The 23,529-nt window shown below is 47.5% G+C and overlaps 1 protein-coding gene across 11 annotated transcripts in view; it reads left to right on the forward strand.

Moving 5' to 3' along the window:
* The window catches only part of RPRD2 (regulation of nuclear pre-mRNA domain containing 2), a gene marked incomplete at both ends in the record, with an annotated part of 61,653 nt that overhangs the window by 10,049 nt on the left and 28,075 nt on the right, over window positions 1–23,529 (forward strand). For all 11 annotated transcript variants that reach the window (XM_084243525.1, XM_084243529.1, XM_084243528.1 and 8 more), the window contains one exon: window positions 18,419–18,548. In XM_084243525.1, the coding sequence (XP_084099651.1) occupies window positions 18,419–18,548 (130 nt within the window). The remainder of the gene's footprint in view (window positions 1–18,418; window positions 18,549–23,529) is intronic.

Consider the following 23,529-nt stretch of genomic DNA (forward strand, 5'->3'; position numbering starts at 1 on the left):
TGAAATCTACGGCTGAGGGGAGCCGCGGGCAGACAGGAGAGGACAGCTGCGCCTCTCCAGGCAGGGTAGCTCCCTGGCTGGGGATCGAACTCAGGCCTCAGTGGTGACAGTGCTGAGACTTAAGCCCTAGGCCACCAGGAGGCCCCCCAAACTGCTTTCCCTGAGGGCTGCACAACTTATGTTCTGTGTATCAGACTAGCTTAATAATTCATTACCATCTTCTTAGGTTTCTTAGATCGCATTGTGCTCTGCTGACAAATGTGGGTAAGAGACAGAGAAAATAAAACTCAACAACGAGCAAAAATAACGCTACCCATTTGTATAATACTTTGTACAACAGCATTTACCAAACGCTACTAAATTAAAGTTAAACCTTGTTTCCTGCTGCCCTGCTAAAGTACTTTTAACAACATGCGTTATGAATTTCTGAGAGGGGCGAAGGGTAGGATATTTAGCATTTTCCAAATTTATTTGACCATGAAATCCTTTTTTCGTTTAACCTTTTCATATGACTGGGATTCCACAGAACACACTTTGGGAACCTTTTTTGTCGACTGTTTCTACACACCCCTAATTAACCAACAGAGAAGCAGTTATACTTACGAGTCATAAGAAAGAGCTCATGACATAGGTTTCCCCCAAAATTGTGAAGCCAATGAAGGAAGACCCCCCCAGTATCAACACAGATGGGCCAGAATGAGCAGCAGGAGTGACCCCGAGCGGCCTCCCCGGTGGAGGTGGGCGAGACAGAGGCGGGAAAGGCAGGCCCGGTTTCCGAGGCTGTCCCGCGGCAGCTGCGGCGCACAGCGTGGCAGAGGGAATAGCTCTGTGTGGACACCGGCCGCGCAGGTAGCGCTGCGCCACGATCATTTTCTGTAATGTTTGGTATTGGTATAATTTTATGTCTTATTCAGAGGGTTTCGAATTAAAACATTGAAGTCATGTTTGTGGCCACTATTTAACATATTTCATGTTTTTTAAAAAATATTGTATTCTAAAGCATCAAGTAAAATGAATTTGTAAGATTTAATAAATATTGAAACAGGTTATCACTGTAATAAGGAACTGCTGACTTTGCTGCGCCCTTTGATCGTGGCGTTTTCGCCGAGACACCTGGACAGCTGCCCTCCTGCTTGGGCCGTGCCCTCCGCCCCCCTTCCCTGAGCGGGGCTTGCAGAGCCCTCTGTCTCGCGCTGGTCATTCACCATGGCAGGCGGTTTCGGGTTTTTCCCTTGGCCGACTCCGGAAAGATGATGCCAATGGAAGGCTGACTCTCTTTCTCAAGGAGAGACCCTTTGTTCGGGCAGGGTCTCTGAGGAGCGAGGGGCAAGGGTGGGGAGAGGCCCCCTGCGCTGGCGGGTGGCGAGTTGGGAAGGCGGCTGTGGCGAGACTGAGGGTGGGGCGAGGTGGGCGAGCAGAGCTGTGCAGGAGAGCGTCACTCAGACAGCGCCGAGTCCTGCCTCATATTTATCGACAGTTATGTTGTTCTTGGTGTTGTCTCAGGACTTTGTCATGTGTTATATCACGTAGTCTTGGTGACAGCTCTGCCTAGGATGTGAGGCAGTCCCCGGGTAGAAGGGAGGGCGGGTGTTTTGAAAGGGCTCTGGAGTTGGACATGGCTGGGCTTTGAAATGTGGTCTGCCTAACTGACCAGAAATACATTCCTCATCAGTTACTCTGGTGTCTTGGGGAGGGAGCTGTGGACTTGGGAATGGTAAGCATTTTGGTAGCGATTAGTGGATGCTTTAAGGGACAGTGTTTTAAGTGAGAAGAGAATAGGGCCGGTGAAAGAACTCTGGGGAACCCTCGAGTTTTAAGGGCAGAAGAAGAGGTTTCCTAGGGAGATGAGAGAATCACAACAAAAGTGATTTCTCAGAAACGCAGGGAAGAGCAAGTTTTCCAGAGGAGTTCCAGGAGTTTCCAGGAGTTCCGGTTCTGGGAAGGAGTGCTGTTTATTGGGCCAAAGGGGCGGGCAGAGGGCTGCTGTGTGTGTTCTGGCCACTGCTGTAAGATTAGTAGCCCCATAGTGTACATTCATGTTCTTTTCTTAGGGTGCTGTTAACCTGCTGAGGCTCGAACTCGGGCCTCAGACAGCAGCGGTGATAGTGCTGTGACTAGAAGTCAGTCACAAAAAGCAAAAAGTTCTACTTTGTTTGGAAATTAAAATATGTATTTCTGGGGCCTCCCTGGTGGCACAAGGGGTTAAGTCTCAGCACTATGAAGCTACGCTGCACGAGTTCGATCCCTGGCCAGGGAGCTGATCCACAGGGCGCAGCAGACCTCTCCGGTCTTCCCACTGCTCCCCTCAGCAGTGTGTTTCAATAGCTATGACTGTTCTGCTCCCCACTTGGTCCCTGGGGAGTCCTGTCACCCCTCGCACCTTTCATCTACACCCCAGTTCTTGTATGCATAAATAAAGTAAATCTTAAGAAATGATTGCCTTTATAAAAAATGCATTTCTGAATAACTGATGGGTCACAGAAGGAAGTTTGTGGCGAGTGTGCAGTAATACCGCTGAGCAGCGCACGCCCAGCGCGGGCCTAGTTTATGTGTGTGCCCTTTGGGCCCATCAGTGATGCGGCAAGATGCCGACGTTGTGGCAGCGCCTGGTGGGGACGGGCCAGAAGTTCAACATAGTGAGAAGGTAACTGCTGTGACAGAAGGTGATGAAGTCTAAAGGGTTAAGGTTAAAATTGGAGGGTCCGGGCATTGGCGTGACGGGAGACGGAGGCCCTGGGGTGGACTCAAGGTAGGCTCCGCGGCGAGGGAGAACCGAGTCAGCCCCGGAGCTGTGGCACGCGGCACTAGCCAGGCGGCTCTCTGCAGGAGGAGTCCCAGGAAAGGGCACAGCTGGGGTTCAGGTCCTCAGGTGAGTGTATCTGCTTATGCTCAAAGAACTGCGTTCCCGCATCCCCTGGCCAGGTGGGGAGACTACAGGGAAGCGGGCGCTGGCGGAAGGAGGGAGCACTGCCAAGTCTAGAGAGTAACACACGGACTCACCTTTGAAAAGGCCCCTCGCTGCCAGGGTAGAATGGGCGAGGGGGGACGGACAGCAGGGGGATCCAGGAGGGGTGCGGCTGCTCCCGGCCAGGGCTGCTGTGGGCAAATTTGCGGAGACTTTGCCCTCTAAACGCTTGACGGTGTAGTCTTTCAGCAGGTTGCAGCAAGCATGCAGCTGCCCCTTTGGTCTAGGGAAACTGTGTTTTTATTACAAAATAGCACACATAGGAAACATTGGTCCAGTGTCCATGAGTTCAGCTTTAGCTCGCAGCCCTACAGCAGGGTGGAGCCACGGCCACCCAGGAGAGGTGCAGTGATGCCTTTCTCAGATATGAGTCTTGCGGGCATCGCCCGAGGAGGTGGAGGGTGCCCAGCGAGCCAGCATGGAGGGCAGTTGGGCAGCCCCTTCAGGGTGCCCTTCCTTTCTTTGAGACGCCGCCACGCAGGCAGTTTCCCTTACCAAGCCTGTCTCCAGGAGACCCTCACCTGAAGACTCAGCCCGGCAAATGAGAAGACATGCTCTGAAAATGAACTTGTTGCTCTCAGAGCTCAGATGTCCTGCCAGAGCTGCACAATCTCACAGCAGGTGATTTAGATTATACCCCTTCTGTTACCACAGCAACGGATTTTGTCTCACCTTCCCTGTGCCTGCCTTGCCCCTCTCTCCATCGGGATTTGGGAGAGATCAAGAATTTAGTTTGTAACAGGGTAAGTTTTAGATACAGAATGCAGGTGTCCAGCAGAGAGTTACGTGGGTCTTGAGTTGCGGGGAGAGCTGGGGCTGGGTGCAGCATCGCTGGGCACCGGGGAGGTTAACAGCCTGAAATGCAGGAGACTGAAAATGAATGAGTTGAACATCTCAAGTGAGATATTAGACAAAGAACAATTGAATAAGCCCAAGGAAAATAGAAGGAAGGGGTAGATAAAAATAAGCATAGAACGAAGATTAGTGAGACCTAGTGAAGGATAAATGTGCGTCAGGATTGATGAAGAGAAAGGGATTAAAGCGTAAACGCAGCAGTAGATAGAAGGGCGGGAAGGTGCTGGCACTTGAAAACACTGTTGTGTGCTCCTAACATTCGGGTCAGGAAAGTCAGTGGATGAGAAAGACCAAAGTATTAGCCCACACATTATATTAACTACACACTGACAGTTGACGATAGAGTACCAGTTATAAGGGGGGGGAATAGGCCTTTACAGCAGAGAGTTTGCCCTCGGCAGTCATGGAAGGGCCCGAGAATTCCGTGTGTGTCGTGGCGAGGCGAGGCAGCGAGCACAGGTGCCCCTCGTTAACCTCAGAGAACCGTAACTTAACCCGAAGTTATGCCTCAGAGAACAGAGGAGTCCCCAAAGGTGGGGCGTTTCTGCAGGGCAGCTGGCTTCGCCTCTTCCAAGGATTCAGTGTCATAAAAAATAGGGAGGGGCCAGAACTCTTGCAGGCTGAGAGAGACTGAAGGGCCCCAGAAACCAGGCACTACATAAAGATGTTGGAACTTGGATTGAAAAAATACAAAAACAAAAATAGTCATGAACATTCTGGGGATAACTGGGAAATTTTGAGGATGAGCTTTATATTGGCTGTTGCTATTAATGTAGATGCCCTCAGGTGTGGTGCTGGCCTGTGGCTGTGTAGGAGACTGTCCCTGTTCTTGGGACACATGTGTTGACATATTTAGGGACAGTATTGCTGCCTGCGACACACTTTAAGGTGATTTGGCAACAGCGACGTGTGTTATGTGTTCATGGAGAGAGATGGAGCAGGTGTGGGAAGGCAGTAACAGATGGTAAACATAGGTGAGAAACTGTCATTCCAGTTATTTCACATTCTGGAAAGAACTCAGAGGAACACATCTTTATTATCGCATGTGCTTTGTGTGAAGTGGATTGTATATAAAAATTTGTTGAATTACTATCAACATTTTATAAACTGCAAAGTATTGCTGGGATTGTTTCGGTGACTAGAAAAGAGAAATTAATTCTTGGAGTTTTTAATTTGGGGGATTTGTGTGGTTTAATGCAAATCTGTGTGTTTCTCAGCATCTGTGTGAACAATTGACAAGGAAAGAATATTGTTAAAAACAGCAGCCTGGGACCTCCCCTGGTGGCACAGTGGTTGAGCGCTGGGCTGCAAAGCTGCTTGCAGCCTCTGCAGCACCAGTTCGATCCCCGGCCACCGGCGAGGGTCCCACATGGCGCAACAGACCTCTCCTACCACGCCCGCTGCTCCCCTCAGTAGTGTATTTCATCAGTCTGCCTGTTCTGTTCCCTGCTTTGGCTCTGGTGAATTCTCTCACCCTCCCGCGCTTCTGACTATACCCAGTACTTGTATAAATAAATAAATCTAAAAAAAAAAAAACAACAGCAGCAGCCTGGGCCTCCCTGGTGGCATAAGGGGTTAAGCACTGCACTATGATGCAATCCTCAGCCTCTGCAGCAAGCGTTCAATCCCTGGCCGGCCAGGGAGCAACCCACATGGCGCAGCAGACCTCTCCTGACTCACCTACTGCTCCCCTCAGCAGTGTATTTCAGTCCGTCTGCCTGTTCTGTTCCCCACTCTGTCTCTGGTGAATCATCTCACTCATCACCCTGCATCTCTGGCCTGTAACCCAGCTCTTGTATGCATTAATAAATAAAGCTTAAAAAAAAAAAACCCAAAAAAACCAGCAGCCTGGAACAGACGCAGAACAGATTACTACCAGAGACAGGGCGAAAGACGTAATAAAAGCAGTGAAATTATGGCAGTTCTTATCCCAGGTTTTTGGCCCTTAGCCCAGAACCTTCTCTTACTTGCTAATCACCTTGCTTTCTCACCTGTTTCAAAGAATTATACTTTAAAAAAATATTTATATTTGCATAAAAGAGCTGGGGTATAGGCCAGAGGTGTGGGGTGGGGTAGGGTGAGAGGATTTACCAGAGACAGAGTGGGGAGTAGAACAGGCAGATCTACTGAAATACACTGCTGAGGGGAGCAGCGGGCGAGAGAGGAGAGGTCTGCTGCACCCTGTGGGTCAGCTCCCTGGCCAGGGATTGAACTTGTGCTGTGGTAGCTGGCGATAGCTTGACAGCGCAGTGATTTTAACCCCTGCGCCACCAGGGTGACCCTGTGCTTTTACTTTGCATCTTAGAGATCTAAATGAACTACAGAACATCCTTGGGGAGGGGGTGATGGTTGCATTCCGTGCTGTGGATGGTGGTCCCCTGGCTTGTTTAACCCCTATTAATGACTTTTTGTATATTTTCAGGCTTTTGTTGGAAATAGTGCTGCAAAGAATACCTCTTTTTGGTCTTCTTCATTTATTTTATCATGAAAAGAATACATACTTATTTTTTAGGGAGGTAATGTTGGTTTACAACACTGTGTAAGATTCAGACACGTGATTACACCTTTTCATGCAGATGTATGTTACCATACCTGCAAAGAATCTTTTTTTGTTATTAAGCTTTTTTATTTTCTAACATTGTTGTTCATTTTGTACATTGTTTGCTCTCTCTCCTCAGGCGTAGACTCCGCAGATCTCCCACACCACATCACATCACCCATGAGCCATCACCACAGTCCCTTGAGCACCTCACTCTCCTGGTTTGACCCCTCTCCCTCCCCGCCCCTGCCGTGTGCCTCAGATCTGTATTTTGTCTGTGAGTTTTGTCTTTTTTCTTCCTTTGACACTTTGTTTTGTTTCCCTATATTCTGTAAGTGAATCCGTTCTGTATTTTTCTTTCTCCTGAATTTCACTGAGCATCATCCCTTCTAGCTCCGTCCATGTTGCTGCAAATGGCGTGAGTTTATCTTTTTTCATCCTGCAAAGACTATCTTCAAACATAGACCTCTGTACATAAGAGCAAGCACATCTGTGAAGTAAATTCGCATTGCTGGCTGGTGCAGCTGGAGGCAGAGATCAGTCACTATAGGAGGTGGTTGTGTCATTGAGAAACTGAGGTGAGGTAGTGGGGAGAGAGAATGAACTGGAAATGATGTATTCCAGCAATGGTACTTTCTTTTTTTAACATTTTAACATTCTTGAAACCTGTGTATTTTAGGGTTGACAGTTTCATTCAGCTGATTGGAAGAACTTTTTTAATTTCTTGGGGGTGTATAAAATGGTACATGTTATAAATATCTCTTTCTCCCCCACACATGCTCCTCCAGCTGCCTAGACTGCCTTACTCCAACTTCCTTTGCGTGGATAACTTTTACTTCACATTCATGTGTTAGAATGCTGTGAACCTCCCTAAGGTAAGGAAGAGCCCTACTCTCAGAAGTGGCTACCATCTCTTCCACCTAGTTTTTTTTAATATGAGTTTTCAATTTTTTTTTTAAATTTGGGTAACTCTAAGCCTCACTTTTAAGTGTTTTAATCCTGCCTGGTTTTGCTCATTTTTATAAGCAATTGTATAGACTTTCTGGGGCCAGTCAGGACATCCCCTCACCACAGTCAAATCCATAGCTCAGGGCCTCCCCAGTGGCGCAGTGGTGCAGTGGTTGAGCGGTGGGTTGCAAAGCTGCTCGCAGCCTCTGCAGCGCCAATTCGATCCCTGGCCACCGGGTGACGGTCCCACATGGCGCGCAGACCTCTCCTGCCGCCCGCTGTTCCCCTCAGCAGTGTACTTCGTCAGTCTGCCTGTTCTGCTCTCTGCTCTGACTCTGGTGAATTCTCTTCACCCTCCCGCTCTTCTGACTGTACCCAGTGCTTGTATAAATAAATAAATAAATCTTTTTTTTTTAAAAATCCACAGCTCAGCACTCATATGGCAATATTATTATTTACACTTTTTGAAGGACGGTATCAGGCTTCCTGTGTCAGACAGGACTTGCTCATGGGACTGGAACACGTATTATTTGTTGTCTTAGTTTTCTTCTGAAATTTTCTGGTTGTAAAATAAAACACTTAATGTTCTAAACATCCAGTCTTAATGTTTCAACATTGGATTTGACGTTTAAAAGTTAACTTGTGGGCCTCCCCAGTGGCGCAGCGGTTGAGCGCTGGGTTGCGAAGCTGCCAGCAGCCTCGGCAGCGCCGGTTCGATCCCCGGCTGCTCCCCAGCCACCGGAGGAGGGCTCCACATGGCGCGCGGACCTCTCCTGCCGCCCGCTGCTCCCCTCAGCAGTGTACTTCGGTCCTTCTGCCTGCTCTGCTCCCCGCTCTGGCTCTGGTGAATTCTCTCACCCTCCTGCGCTTCTGACTGTACCCAGTGCTTATATAAATAAATAAATAAATCTTTAAAAAAAAATCAGGATACTAACTTTAATGCAACCCAGGAAATTTAAAAATAAAATAAAATAAAAGTTAACTTGTGGGCCCAACAAATAGCTCTTTGCCCAGTCAGAAACAGAGCTGTTCAGGGGAGACGACTAGGACAGATGGTGTGGGATTTTTTAGCTGAGTGTAAGTGACGTGTAACATAGTTTCAGGTGTGGCACACAATGATCCGATGCTTGTCTATGTTGTGAAGTGATCACCACACTAAATCTGATTAACATCCATCACCATGTGGAGTCAAACAATTCTTTTTCCCTTGTGATGGGAGCTTTCACATTCCACCATGATACTGGATTATTAACTTTAGTCACCACGGCACACATTACATCCCTGGCTTACTTATTTTCTAACTGGGGAAGCTCATATCTTTTTTTAAAAAAGATTTATTTATGCATACAAGAACTCGGTGTAGGCCAGAGGTGCGGGGTGGGATAGGGTGAGAGGACTCACCAGAGACACAGTGGGGAGCAGAACAGGCGGAGCCACTGAAATCCACTGCTGAGGGGAGCAGCGGGAAGACGAGAGGTCTGCTGCGCCACATGGACTAGCCCTCTTGCTAGGGATCGAACTCTGCAACAGCTTGACAGCACTGCGACTTCACTCCTGCGCCACCAGGGAGGCCCTGGAAGCTTATGTCTTTTGACCTCCTCACGCATTTTGCCCACCTCCCACCCCCTGCCTCTGGCAACCAATCTGTTCTCTCTCTGTGAGTTTGGTTTTTTGTTTGTTTTTAGATTTGTACGTTATCAAAGAGATGGTACAGTATCTGCTGTTCTCTTCCTGACTTACTTCATTTAGCTTAATGCGCCAAAGGTCCGTTAAGTCCTGAATGGGAAGGTTAAATTTTAGAAATGACTGAATATCAGTCCATTGTTTGTGTGTGCACAGAAATGTTTTCTTTATCCATCCGTCATTGGATACTTAGGTTGTTTCCCTATCTTGGTGGTTGTAAATAATGTTACAATGAATGTGTGTGTGTATATTATCTTTTCCAGTTAAGGTTTTCATTTTCTTTGGATGCTGAAAAAAAATTTCTAGATCATATAATAGTTCTATTTTTGACTTTTTGAGGCTCCTCCATACTGTTTGCATAATGGCTGCCCCAGTTCACATTCCTGTAATGGACAAAGGTTTCCTTTTGTCCACATCCTTGACAACATTTGTCATTTATCTTTTTTAGTATTCTTAGAGGTATGAGGTGATCTCTCAGTGTGGTTGTGATTTGCATTTACCTGATGATTAAATATGTTGCTCATTTTCTCTTGTACCTGTTCACCGTCTGCTTATCTTCTTTGGAAAAATGTATTTGGAGCCTCTGTCCATTTTTTAAATCAGTTTGGCTTTTTGTTATTGAGTTGTATGAATTTTTCATGTAATTTTGGATAATGTGAGTATTTTCTCCCACTCAGTAGGTCACCTTTTCATTTGTTGATGATTTTTTCCATTACTGTGCAAAGGCTTGTGAGTGTGATGTGGTCCACTTGCTTGCTTTTTGCTTTTGTTGCCTTTGGCTTTGGCATCAAGCCCAAAAATCATCACTGAGGTCATTATCAAGGGATTTATTACTTATGTTTTCCTCTAGGAGTTTTAAGGCTTCAGGTTTTATATTCAAGTCTATTTTGAGTTATTTTTTGTGTACTTGTAAGACAGTGCTGCAGTCTCATTCTTGTGCATGTGGCTGTCCAGTTTTCCCAGCATCTTTTATTGAAGAGACTGTCCTTTTCACATTGTGTATTCTTGGCGTTTTTGTTTGGGTATTTTCTGGATTTTTCCATTATATTCCATTGATCTGTGTGTCTGTTTTTGTGCCAATACCATGCTAGTTTTGATTATTATTACTTTGTAGTGTAGTTTGGAATCAGGGCATGTTGTACTTCCAGTTTTGTCTTTCCAGTTTTGTTCTTTTGAAGATTGCTTTGGCTGTTCATGGTGGTTCTGTGCAAAATTTAGGATTATTTTATTTCTATGGGAAATGCGATTGGAATTTTGATAGGGAATACATGGAGTCTGTAGATTACTCTCGTTTGTATGGACATTTTAACTATTAATTCTTCCAATCCGTGATCATGGAATAGCTGTGTATTTATGTTGTCTTTTATCAATGTCTTAGAGTTTTCACTGCACAGGTCTTTTGCCTCCTTAGTTAATTTACCTGTAGCTAATTTACTCTGTCTAATGGGATTGTAAATGGGATTTTCTTTTATTACAGAAATACAACAGATCATTGCATATGGATTTTTTGCCTAACAACTTTACTGAATTCATTTATTAGTTCATATTTTCTACATATATGTTATCTGCAAATAGTGGCACTTTTACCTCTTCCTTTCCAATTTGGATGCCTTTTTTTTTTTAATTTTTTTTTATTTGTTTGTTTTGTTTGTTTTGTTTATACATGCACTGGGTACAGTCAGAAGCGCGGGAGGGTGAGAGAATTCACCAGAGCCAGAGCAGGGAGCAGAGCAGGCAGAAGGACCGAAGTACACTGCTGAGGGCAGCAGCGGGCGGCAGGAGAGGTCTGTGCGCCATGTGGGACCCTCTTCCGGTGGCCGGGGAGCAGCCGGGGATCGAACCGGCACCGCAGAGGCCACGGGCAGCTTCGCAACCCAGCGCTCAACCGCTGCGCCACCGGGGAGGCCCTCCAATTTGGATGCCTTTTACATTTCTTTCCTTTTTTTTTTTTTTTAATTTATTTATTTATGCATACAAGAGCTGGAATGTAGGCCAGAGGTGCTGGTCTGGGATGGGGGTGGGGGACGTTGTGTGAGAGGATTCCCCAGAGACAGAGTGGGGAGCAGAACAGACAGATCCACTGAAACAAACTGCTGAGGGGAGCAGCGGGGAGACAGGAGAGGTCTACTGTGCCCTGGCTGGGGATTGAACTCATGCTTCAGTGGCTGCAGATAGCTTCATAGTGCTGAGAGTTATCCCCTGCACCACCAGGGAGGCCCTACATCTATTTCTTGACATATTGTTCTGGTTAGGACTTCCAGTACTATGTTGGATGAGAGTAGACATCCTTGTCTTGTTCCCAATCTTAGAGGAAAAACTGTCATTGATTGTGATACTGGCTGTGAGTTTGTTGTATGTGGCCTTTATTATGTTGAGTTATGTTTGCACTGTATACATTTTGTTGAGGTTTTTTTTTTTTTTTCTTCATAAATGGATGTTGAATTTTGTATCAGATTCAGTAAAATGTAACAGGGCTGACTGGGCTGAGATGTAGAAAATAAGGGGGAGCAAGAGTCAGATTGACATACTTCATAATTTTTTCCCACTTTCGGTAGGCCGACCCTCTTCTGTTTGCTACATTGTCTTCATATTTGATTAATGAATGGCTCCCTTAATTTTGTGAATCCGATAAACCAGCTTCACAGTTAGCAGATATTTACACTCTAAAGACAGTTGCATTCAAGATGGTGAAAAGCTCAGAAAGAAGGATGTGCATATGTCATATGGGCCGATTATTTTCTACATTTGGTATAGTAGTTATATTATCTTTATATTATATAGTGGACGCGTATAAAATTACTGATTTAGCTGGATTATGATGTGCTCCCTGGCTTTCATGTCCAACAGCTAGTACAGATGTGTTCGGCGTGGTCCTAGGTGCTCAGAATTCAAGCAACAGGTGGTTTGATTGGGGTCAGAAGGCAATGGCGTGTTGTCATTGGAATCTCTGTTTAATTTTTCAAATTTGCTATTTTTAAAATTCAAATTTGTACCACATTATAAAGACCTCTGTGTACTTTTGCTGCGATTCTGCAGACCCCACGTGTGGTGGTGCATGCTCCCTCCCGGCCGCTCTCTGCACTCCCGCGTGAGCCGCTTTCCTTCCGGACCAGTTGGGAATTTGATGCAGCCATGTCGCCCCCTTTACACGTCGGTGACCGTGTAAAGGACATTGTCTTAAAAACAAGGACATTGTCTCTCTTTAGTATTAGTAAGTCTGGGCTGCCGTAACAAAACAGCACAAACCCTGTGACTTATGCAGAGGATTCTGTTTTTTCCTACACTTCTGGAGGGCGGAAAGCCTGGCGGGGGGGGGGAGCAAGAAATCTCTGGTGTCCCTTCTCCCAAGGACACCCCGTATGTAACTCTCCCCAATGAGATCGCCTGGAGTTAGGACTCCTCCTTAGGAATTTTGAGGAGACACAGTTCGCACCATTGCAACAGTCGGGGCACAGCACTGACACAGCACTCCCCTTGCAGCAAGACCCAGGGTCATGTGTTGCCGTCAGCTGTTGCTTTCTTCAGCCTGAGACAGTTTTTCAGTTTTCCCAGACCTGGGCCCATTTTGAGAACAGGACGGCACAGGACCAGAGTGGTGGTGCTCCCTCGCGCAGAGCCCCGGAGCTCCAGGTCGTGCCGGTCCAGTCCCTCTACGGACTTGCCTTGGTGGGGGCGCGTAACCAGCCCGGGCAGACCCTGCTCTGGTCCCGCCTCAGGCGTTTCAAAGCAGGAGTGAAAGGTCTGCGCGGTGTCCTGGAAGAAAGTGTAAGAACACCACGGGGATGTAAAAACGTTCAAGAAAGTTAAAGACTATGAACCAGTGACTTGTAAACTAGCTACAAATTTGTGTTTAGTTAAGTTTCCCTATTCCTGGATCTGGGCTACGCAGCTGTGAGCACAGGTGTCCCGGACCAGGTGCCGGCGCACTCTGTGCAGGAGCCGTGGCCGTGCCCGCAGCGCACGCCTTGCCTGTGGTGAGGTGCTGGTGGCTGGTTTTGAGGGAAAGTGGCTGGAGGCCGGGTAACCCTTCTGTTTTGTGTTCAGCTTGGCCGCACTAGCTTATTAGCATCCATTAATGATTGTTTCTTCGTTTTTGCTGACACGGCTGCCTGCTGCTGATGGTATAATCCCACCACGTCCCGCGCGGGGGCTGTCGGCATCTGGCTTAAGGATAAGGCAGGCTTCTCTCCTTTCCGATCGGTTTTTTCACTTCTTACGCTAGCGTGGATCCCTGTTGTCGGGGGGTTATGATCCTTTGCAGTTATTTATTTCATCGTTTAGCTTGTCCTGTCCGTGTACTGGGCCAGTGGGAGACCCTGGTAGATAATGCTTTTGTCCATCTGATACTGTTCTTTGATCACTTTTTTTTTAAAAGATTTATTTATTTATTTATACAAGCGCTGGGCACAGTCAGAAGCGCGGGAGGGTGAGAGAATTCACCGGAGCCAGAGCGGGGAGCAGAGCAGGCAGAAGGACCGAAGTACACTGCTGAGGGGAGCAGCGGGCGGCAGGAGAGGTCTGCGCGCCATGTGGGACCCTCGCCCGGCAGCCGGGGAATGAACTGGTGCTGCAGAGGCTGCGGGCAGCTTCACAACCCAGCGCTCAACCGCTGCGCCACTGGGGAGGCCCTCTTTGATCACTTTTTACCCTTCTGCTCCAAGTTGTTTCAGGCTCTTCTAGTACTTTCTGTCCTGGCCTGCAAGCAGCCATTTCTCCAACAAACACTGGTTTCCGCGAGCAGGCGCCGATTTAGGTGTTGGGTATTGGAATATTGGTCCTCCTGGGCCCGTCTGCAGGCATCGAGGAAAGAGCCATGTGTCTCTCTCGCCGCGTGTGTTTTCCTCTGAGTTCCCAGCAATCCTCCCGGCACCGCGGGGTGGTCGCGGCTCCTTCTCCCCGTGTGTCTGCGGCGCGGCAGCGGGATGATGCCCACGTGAGCCGTGTGGAGTGCGGGAGCCAGAGGGCGTCGGGGCTGCCCGGCTTCTCCCTGGCAGAGCGGGACACGGCTTCCGAGGCGGGGAGGCCGGGGCAGGGCTGGGGGGCTGCCCGCGCAGGGCTCGGCGCCTGCCCCTCAAAGCAGCTGAGGCTGAGACAGAGGTGCTCGAGCGACCAGCGAGGCTGGAGGGGGCCGTGCTTCTAGGCTCTTCCCCGCGGAGTCACGAGACCTGGGGTGCCGGCCCGCAGCCCTCTGGGCACCCCTCCGGCTGCTTCCCTCCGCGGGGCGCTGCCATCCCGTCCTGTCACCGCGCTGGACCCGGCGTGGAGCCCCGGCCTTGGGCTCGGATCCCCCAGCTTCCCCGAGGCGCCCTGGTTGCTTCCTACCCGTCCCACTCGTTCTTCTGTGTTAATTCTAACAATAAAATCACCTGCTTTTTCTAAAACACCTTCATGAAAAGCTTCCGTGGCTTCGGGAGCTGGCCGCAGGGGAGGGGACGTGGCCGCAGGGGAGGGGACGTGGCCTCAGGGGAGGGGGATGTGGCCGCAGGGGAGGGGACGTGGCCTCAGGGGAGGGGGACGTGGCCGCAGGGGAGCGTGAAAGTTGCCGTCTCACTTCTTGGCCGGGACGGGTCGCGTTGGCCTGTTCTCGGCACTTTTCTTCCGGCCGGGCCTTCCTGGTCAGACTGAGATAAAGTTAGGTCGGGATTAAAAACCTGAGCCGAACCCTGTGGAGTTAAATCCCCGCTTCACCACTTAGACTTGGCGTGTTTCCTGTCATTGCCTCTGTGGCGTGGAGGGGTCCAGAGCAGGCCTGGAGCGGGGCTGCTGAGGAGAACTTAGCGTTGCTGCGATGTTTAGAGCAAACGCGGCACGTGCAAAGTGCTATGATACGTGTGTGTTACATAAATGTACCATTCTAGCCTGAATTCTGCTCCAGAACAAAAGACGCAGGTTTCACGCTCCAACCCAGCCCTCTGCGCCTGCCGTGTCCTTCCTGCCTACAGAAATGTAACTTCTTAATCAGATATTTAACTGGCATGAACTGAGCACTTAACCAGACACTGAATTAATGATTGACATGCAGCAAACAAGACATTCCCACCCATCCGGGAGCTTACAGTCCCGGGCGCGTGGCCGGCTGTCTGCCGGCGCTGAGCCCCCTGCGTCTCAGGGTGTAGCTTGCGAAGTCAGGGGACGCTTCTTGGAAGAAGTGTCATGTCAAGGAGCGCTGAGGAAAGAAAAGGGTCAGCCTCTTGAAGTGGGTGGTCAGACAAGGAGAGAGGTGGGACTTGGTACAGTTACTAAATTGGAGCTTTAAGGGAGAAAAGTGGCTAAATCTGAGGCTCAACAGGTAAATGAGAGGGTGTGAAAAGCATTCAGGGCAGGCGTCAAGTTCCCACCTCCGCCAGGCATCGCCCAGCCTACCTGACCGAATTCTCTGACCTTCCATCAGGGAGGGTTTGCACAGGGTGAGAACAGAGCTGAAATGACTTGGAGTGATTTCTTTACGAAAGAGGTAAAGATAAGATGGGGGTCAGAATCTCACACAAATTTAAAATTTCAGATTTTTTTCTTAAAGACTTGGTAGAAAACACTGAAGATGATTCAGTGTCATAGAAAAGGACAGTTCTGAGAGAGAAAGCAAGGCCCTTAGGAACTATCAGCAGAATTCGTGAAAGGTGGAACTTTGAATTTGACAAGGAAGAGATAAAGCTGAAACAGAAGATAGGATCCAGGTGAAGGTGTTTGGGCTTTTCCCCCTTAAGGAGTGGGTAGTCACTGACAGATTTGATATGAGAAATAATTAGATAATCTTTGCATATTAGAAGATGAATTTGGCAACAGTGTAGAATAAATGCAAAGGGACCAAGTCTGGCGGTGCAGTGGTGCGGTGGTGGTGCAGGGCGTCCAGGACGAAGTCCAGCAAAGAGCAGTAGTAAGAAGAGAAGGAGAAATATCGACAAGTATTATTGGAGACGGAATTGACTGGTCTTAGAGATTTACTGAATGGTGGTGAGGGTCAGGTAGGAATGAGGAGAAGTCAAAGCGGATTGCTAACATTCTGGCTTGACCCAAGAGCTGTAACAGATGCAAGAGGAGGAAGGTTAATAAAATATTGAAAAGTCAAGCTCAAGGTACCTCTGAGAGTTTGAAGTGTCTCTGTGTATTGACCGATAAAGAGAAATCCAGACCTCCCTGGATCTGGGGGTCATTGATACATTGAAGTGACAGTCGTTAAAGACATGGAAACGGATGGCTTTCTGATAGCATTTCATTTTATGTGTGCTACATGCTTTACATACATTATTTCATTTAATTTTATATCGTGATCTTGTCATTTCACGAAGAAAGTGACATAGGAAGAGTTAGGTAATATATAAGACCCCAAAGCTAGTTAGCAACAGAGCCAGGAATGGAACAAACTGATTTAAAGCCTGAAATCTTAAACACTGTGCTGGGGTGAAGAGAACAGAGCACTCAGGAGAGCCCCTGGGAGGGGCACGAACTCTCCTGGGTGGAACCGTTCTCTGGCCAGGCTTTCCTGTGCGCTTGGCGGGAAGCAAAGAGGCGGAGGGAGGCCAGAAGGGCTGTGGCAGAAGCTGAGGGGAGGGATTGCTGCAGCTGGTTATTCTGTGTTTCAAAAGCCGTAAAGAGGGGCCTCCCTGGTGGCACAAGGGGTTAAGATGCAACCTATGAAGCTGTCCGCAGCCTCTGCAGCACGAGTTTGATCCCCAGCCAGGTTGCTGCCCACATGGCGCAGCAGACCTCTCCTGTCTCCCCACTGTTCCTCTCAGCAGTGTATTTCAGTCAATCTGCCTGTTCCCCACTCTGTCTCTGGGGAATGCTCTCACCCCTCGCACCTCTGGCCTGTACCCCCGTTCTTGTATGCATAAATAAATCTTCAAAAGCAGTAAAAAATAACATTTTTTAAAAAACCATTTGATAATAAGTTGGAATTTAATCATAAGCTTGTAATTGCTGTTTGAGTGGAGTGATAGCCCCATAGATGAGGTAGCATAGTTTATAGGAAGCTCTCAGCGCAATAAATTACATATTGTAAGGTCAAAAGAAAAAGGTAGTTCCTATAATTATGGAGTTAGTAGGAGCTGAAGTGGATACAGTCAGTATAATGAAACTTTCAGATTCCCAGATCTGGAAGGTCTTAACTGACTTGGGTAATTTGATCAAGCTGGATTTAAATATGAATACATTTTTGGTGAGGACATAATTCTCATCCAATGGTTTCTGCTCTCTCTGTGAAATAACATGGAAGCTTCTGAGTGAGCAGGAGTGTAGTAAGGCAATGAGCTTGGCGTGGCATTGTTATGGCAAAGGACAGAGTATGCTGATTAAGATCATGTGGAAGGACAAGCTTTGAGGACGAGCTTTCTGTTGGAGACAGAATTTATATGGTTTCCATCCTCCTGGTGATGTGATTTTCCTTCACTAGAAGCCAGGAGTAGAAATACAGGTGCAGACATAGACACATTTAGCTAGATTGATCCAGCTCTTGGGTTTTGTTAGATGTATATGCTACCAGGGCTTAATTAGAGAGGGAGGAGAAAAAGAAAAGTTTTGATAAAAAGTGATTTGAACCATGGTCAAAGACTGGTATTGTTAGAGAAAGAATTTAAGTACTGAAAGAGATTGTGGTGATAGAGAAAATAAAGACCTGAGATCTTGAGGAAATTGAAGAACACATTACTGGGAATGAGAGGTTGTGATCAGAGGAGGGGGTTTTACAACCTGCCAAGAAGGGAGGGTTATTGAATTTGAAATCAAGAAATTGAGACTAGAGGGCCTCCCTGGTGGCGCAAGGGGTTAGGCTCTGCACTATGAAGCAGCCCGCAGTCTCTGCAGCACGAGTTCAGACCCCGGCCAGCCAGGGAGCAACCCACATGGCGAGGCAGACCTCTCCTGTCTCGCTTGCTGCTCCCCTCAGCAGTGTGTTTCAGTCTGCCTGTTCTGCTCCCGGCTCACACAGAGCGCAAATGATACATTTCCCAAGACATTCATCTAGTGATTAAGTAGCCACAAGACCTCTCTTGGCAGAAGATGGGAGGATTCCGGCATAGCAGAGTGGTCGCTGGCCTGTGTGATGGAGAGTCTGTCTGCAGGAATAACGTAGAGCTGAGCCATTGGCTTACGGTCGCATTCTGGTTGGATCCTAGAGTCCTCGCTCTTTCCGCTAGCCGTGGTGTGTTTACAACAAGTTGAGCTTCAAAGCTAAAAGTTTGAGTTGAGATTTTCAAAGATATGTACAAAGTGAAGTAGAAATCTGCTCAAAGAGCACTTGGAACAGACATGTCTTAAGTAATCAAGACTTTTAGGCTCTGGGTTCAGTAAGTTGGCCCATCTGTTCTGTCCGTCCATCCGTCTATCCTCCATGTAATAGCAGCTGTACTGTTTGACAACACCGTAGTTGAAGTAAGTTGAACTAGGTGTAAGTTGACTGATTTGACTTTATTTCTTGTCTTTTGCTGCCCCAGCTGCCTATCCCCACCGCCTGAACCTTTTCTACCTGGCCAATGACGTCATCCAGAACTGCAAGAGGAAAAACGCACTCATATTCCGCGAGTCGTTCGCTGATGTACTTCCTGAAGCAGCTGCTCTAGTGAAGTAAGTAAATTCTTCCTGCTCTTTAAGGTCTGAGGGCACAGAGAGAATCATACTTAGAACATTTGCTGGCAAAAGAAATCCTGACAGAATTTAGGGATTTGGTGCTCTGAGATAACGCAAGGTAAGAAGAGCTTCTGGTGACATCTGGTTAGTTGTTGCTCAGTGAAGAAAGTCTTCAAGCCACTTGGCAATTTGGATTTTGGCATTTCTCTCACTTTCTGACTTAATTGTCAGACCCACCTTTCTTCTGCCTTTATCTCCTGTATCCCAGAGGCGTGTCTACCGGAGCATTTAACTTATTCAGACAACTGCTATCTCTCTGTCTCTAGCTTTTGGCCACGTCTTTACTTCCTGGGAATAACTGCTTCACTGATCCGGCATATGGCCATACTTAGTTCAAAATGTCTAAAGCAACACAGTACACCTTATGTTTATGTACAGCCCTCTTACTGCAATTGGTGTAGAAATGTTATAAGTTGAGAATTATACAAGTATTATTTGAAACTCACAATAACCAATTTGCAGGTAAGCAGATTGGATTTTATTATTCTTCTCTACAAAAGAGGAAAACTAAAGCCCAGAGCAGTTAAGATTGTTAACTTGTCGTCCTTGTCACCCGCTCTCCCGTGTCACATTAATAAGCCATTGCTCCCCACCTCACATGCCTTGATAGCAAATGCTTTTGAGTTTTTTCTTTCTGGAATATTTTTTTTTCTTGGGAAGCAACAGAACTTAGATGTTAAGAATGGAAAGTTTGGGCCTCCCCGGTGGCGCAGCGGTTGAGCGCTGGGTTGCGAAGCTGCCTGCAGCCTCTGCGGCGCCAGTTCAATCCCCAGCTGCTCCCCAGCCACCGGAGGAGGGTCCCACATGGCGCGCAGACCTCTCCTGCCGCCCGCTGCTCCCCTCAGCAGTGTACTTCTGCCTGCTCTGCTTCCCGCTCTGGCTCTGGTGAATTCTCTCACCCTCCTGCGCTTGTACCCAGTGCATGTATGAACAAAAAAACAAACGAACAAACAAATAAATAAAACATGCCTCTATTAAAAAAAAAAAAAGGAAAGTTTACAATCGAGTTGCTTAATACTCAAATCCTGGGTCTACCACTTGTTAGATTAGCTATTTAATTTTTCAGTTCTTCGGATTTCTTACTAGAAAATGAGAATAGTAGTAGCAGTTTGTATCTTAAGGTTGTTGTGAAGACTATAAAAGCTAATACGAGTATCAGGGATATAAAAGTACTACAAAAATTAATGAGCTGGGGGCCTCCCCTGGTTGTGCAGGTGGTTGAGGCAGCACTGTGAAGCTGTCTGCAGCCTCTGTAGCACCAGTGCATCCCGGCCAGCTGGTGAGGGTCCCACATGGCACAGCTAGACCTCTCCTGTCTCTCCTGCTGCTCCCCTCAGCAGTGTATTTCGTCAGTATGCCTGTTCTGTTCCCCGCTCTCTCTGGTGAGTCCTCTTACCCTCCTGCGCATCTGGTCTGTACCCCAGTTCTTGTATAAATAAATAAATCTTAAAAAAAAATTAATGAGGGCCTCCCTGGTGGCACAGCAGTTGAGTGCTGGATTGCGAAGCTGCCGCAGCCTCTGCAGCACCGGTTCAATCCCTGGCCACCGGGCAAGGGTCCCACATGGCGTGCAGACCTCTCTTGCCACCTGCTGCTCCCCTCAACAGTGTACTTCGTCAGTCTGCCTGTTCTGCTCCCCACTCTGGCTCTGGTGAATTCTCTCACCCTCCCGCGTTTCTCACTGTACCCAATGCTTGTATAAATAAACCTTTAAAAAAAAAAAATTAATGAGCTGGGCCTCCCTGGTTGCCTAGGGGTTAAGTCTTTAGCGCTACCAGCTCTATCACTGCTACTGCCTGAGTTTGATCCCTGGCCAGGGAGCTGACCCACACACGCAGCAGACCTCGCCTGTCTCCCTGCTGCTCCCCTCTGCAGTGTATTTCAGTAGATCTGCCTGTTCTGCTCCCCACTCTATCTCTGGTTAATCCTCTCTCTCTGTCTCTCTCTCTCACTCACACACACACACACACGCACACACACACCCCCCACATCTCTGGCCTGTACCCTAGCTCTTGTAATCATAAATAAATAAATATTAAAAAAAATAAAAAGGAAACATACAAGAGGTGTCTAGAGCAATCAATTTATGAAGGAAGCCGTACAATGACTGCCGGGGGCTGTGGGACATGGAGGTTGCTGTTCAGGGAGTGTCAGTGTTAGCATGAACTCAGGCTGCAGCGTGCCCAATGTGAGATGCGTTCTGGAGATGGGGAGGCTGTGGCGGTGGAAAGAGTTCCTCAGGCTTGCCTGGGTTCTGATATAGACAGCTGAATGTGAGATTGTGATATTGTCATGGGTCTCCCTGCGGAAATTTGATATTATGGGACTACCCCCAATGCCCAGGACTTGACCTAAATCATGACCTCAGCTCCATCTCAGGCTGGCTGTGCTGTCCAGGTGGTTGCAGCTGGTGTTGGTGAATTTTGAAGATGGTAACTCCAAGGATGGACAGACCGGCAGGTGCATTGGTGTGAAACAACTAGCTATAGGTATTAACAAGACGGACTCTACTGAGCCACCCTGCAGCCAGAAGAAAGACAAGGAAATTAAGGAAATCAGCACCTACATTAAGAAAATTGGCCATAAGTAGCATTAGTGCCAATTTCTGCTTGGAATGGTGACAGAGCGCTGGAGCCAAGTACTAGTATCATCCCTGCCTCAAGGTCGGAAAGACATCTGTGAAGATGGCGCTATCGGTGGGCCACGCTGCTTGATATTCTGGGTTACACTCTGTCCCCCAGTTGTCCAGCTGACAAATTCTTATGTTTCTTCTGCTCCAGACGTCTACAAAATTATGGTTTTGGTATTATCCCCGCCAGCCCAGTAAAGCCTTATGTTCTCAGACCCTGTGTGGTATCACATTCGCACTCGGCAGGGACAGAGTGGAAGTAAAGTCTGTTGAAATGCCCCAGGTAGTTTTGAGTGCGGTTCTTCCTGGGAAGATGTGGGCTTCATTGTCAAGGATTTACCTGCAAAGGTGTTTATCATGGCTTAGGTAATTACCAGTCGGGAGCAGCTGCACAGCTGTGCTGACTCGTCCATAGTGTGAGATGAGTTCAGTGCACTGAGCTGGGAGCGTCAGTAACCGTTCTGGTAAGAAGCTGGAAGATGGCTCCATACTCTTGAAATAGTGCTGCGGTTCTTGGAAAGCTCATGCATGCCGTACTCTGCTCCTCTGGAATCTTCTGTTTCATTGTTCATGGCATGAAACTGAATGTTACTACTGGTGGCATCAAAGCAGTGGGCAAGGAGTTGGCAAGGTCTTCTGGTCTGCCCAGAAAGCTTAGCAGGCGAATATCCTCTTCCCCACCACCCCAGTCTCTCTCTTCCAGTCATCCACAATGAGTTGATAGGTATTTTCCTCCACCAACATGAAGAGTCATGTTAGCATTTGAGGTTATATGCTAATAAAATGTAATGCATGGAAATGCTCATGTGAAGCACCATTTTAAATAGTGGAGACTCATGTCTTGCAGGAAGAGCATTTAGAATAGCTTGTGCATTTCAGTCTTAACGAGAGGTGGAAAAACAGCTCTTTGTTTCTGTTAAACATTTAAGTTTAATAGTAAAAGACTGATTAATCCTCTTAAAAAGAGTTTATTAGGGGCCTCCCCTGGTGGCGCAGGCAGTTGAGCACAGCACTATGAAGCTGTCCGCAGCCTCTGCAGCATGGGTTTAATTCCCGGCCAGCCAGGGAGATACCCACATGGCGCGGCAGACCTCTCCTGTCATGCCCACTGCTCCCCTCAGCAGTGCTTTCAGTCCATCTGCCTGTTCTGCTCCCCACTCTGTCTCTGGTGAATCCTCTCACCCTTCCGTGCCTCTGGCCTGTACCTCAGCTGTTGTATAAATAAATCTTAAAGAAAATAAAAAAAAAGTTTTATTAAATTAAAATTATTACATATATAATAATAAAAGTTAAAGGACAATACAAAAGAAAAATGAAGGACTGGTTGACAATGTTGCATTGTAAGCCCGTCAGAAGGAAAGGAGAATGTTTTGTGACTTTTTTGTGTGTATGGTAGTTTTGTGTTATACTTTTCAAAATCAGTACTTTTTATTTTTTTTTAAGATTTATTTATTTATGCATACAAGAACTGGGATACAGGCCAAAGATGCAGGGGGTGAGAGGATTCACCAGAGACAGAGTGGTGAGAAGAACAGGCAGACTGATGAAATACATTGCTGAGGGGAGCAGCGGGAAGCTCCCTGGTTGGCCGGGGATTGAACTTGTGCTGCAGAGGCTGCGGATTGCTTCATAGTGCGGTGCTTAACTCTTTGCGCCACCAGGGAGGCCTATCAGTACTTTTTAAATGTAAACAAACAGTGGGCCAAATATCTGTCAAAGAATTCGAGATCCAGGGCCTCCCTGGTGGCACAGGGGTTAAAATCTCGACAGCCACTGCTCTGTGAGTTTAATTCACAGCCAAGGAGGTGATCCACACAGCACAGCAGACCTATCCTGTCTCGCCCGCTGCTCCCCTCAGCAGTGTGTTTCAGTAGATCTGCCTATTCTGCTCCCCACTCTGTCTCTGGTAAATCCTCTCACCTCCCACACCTCTGGCCTGCACCCCAGTTCTGGTATGCATAAATGAATAAACACAAATCTTTAAAAAAAAAAAAAAGAATTTGAGACCTGTTAAAGCAAAGTTTAATGAGAAAAAGAAAATCCTGACCTAGATTCATAAGCAAGTTAAATAATTCCAATCTGGCACACATTCAGAGAAAAGAGAGAATGCTATTTGGCTCACCTTAATGGAACTAGCGTAACTTTGACTCCAAAACTTGACCAAGAGAGTATGGGAAAGGAAAATTATAGACAGATCTTATTCATGATCATAGATATCAGGGGAACATAGCTCTGTGGGGCTGGTCACAGCGCTGGGAATGCGACTTCGCATTGGGAAGCAAATTCATA

The sequence above is a fragment of the Talpa europaea genome, assembly GCF_964194135.1.
Source record: "Talpa europaea genome assembly, chromosome: 9".
In the NCBI taxonomy this organism is placed as follows: domain Eukaryota; kingdom Metazoa; phylum Chordata; class Mammalia; order Eulipotyphla; family Talpidae; genus Talpa; species Talpa europaea.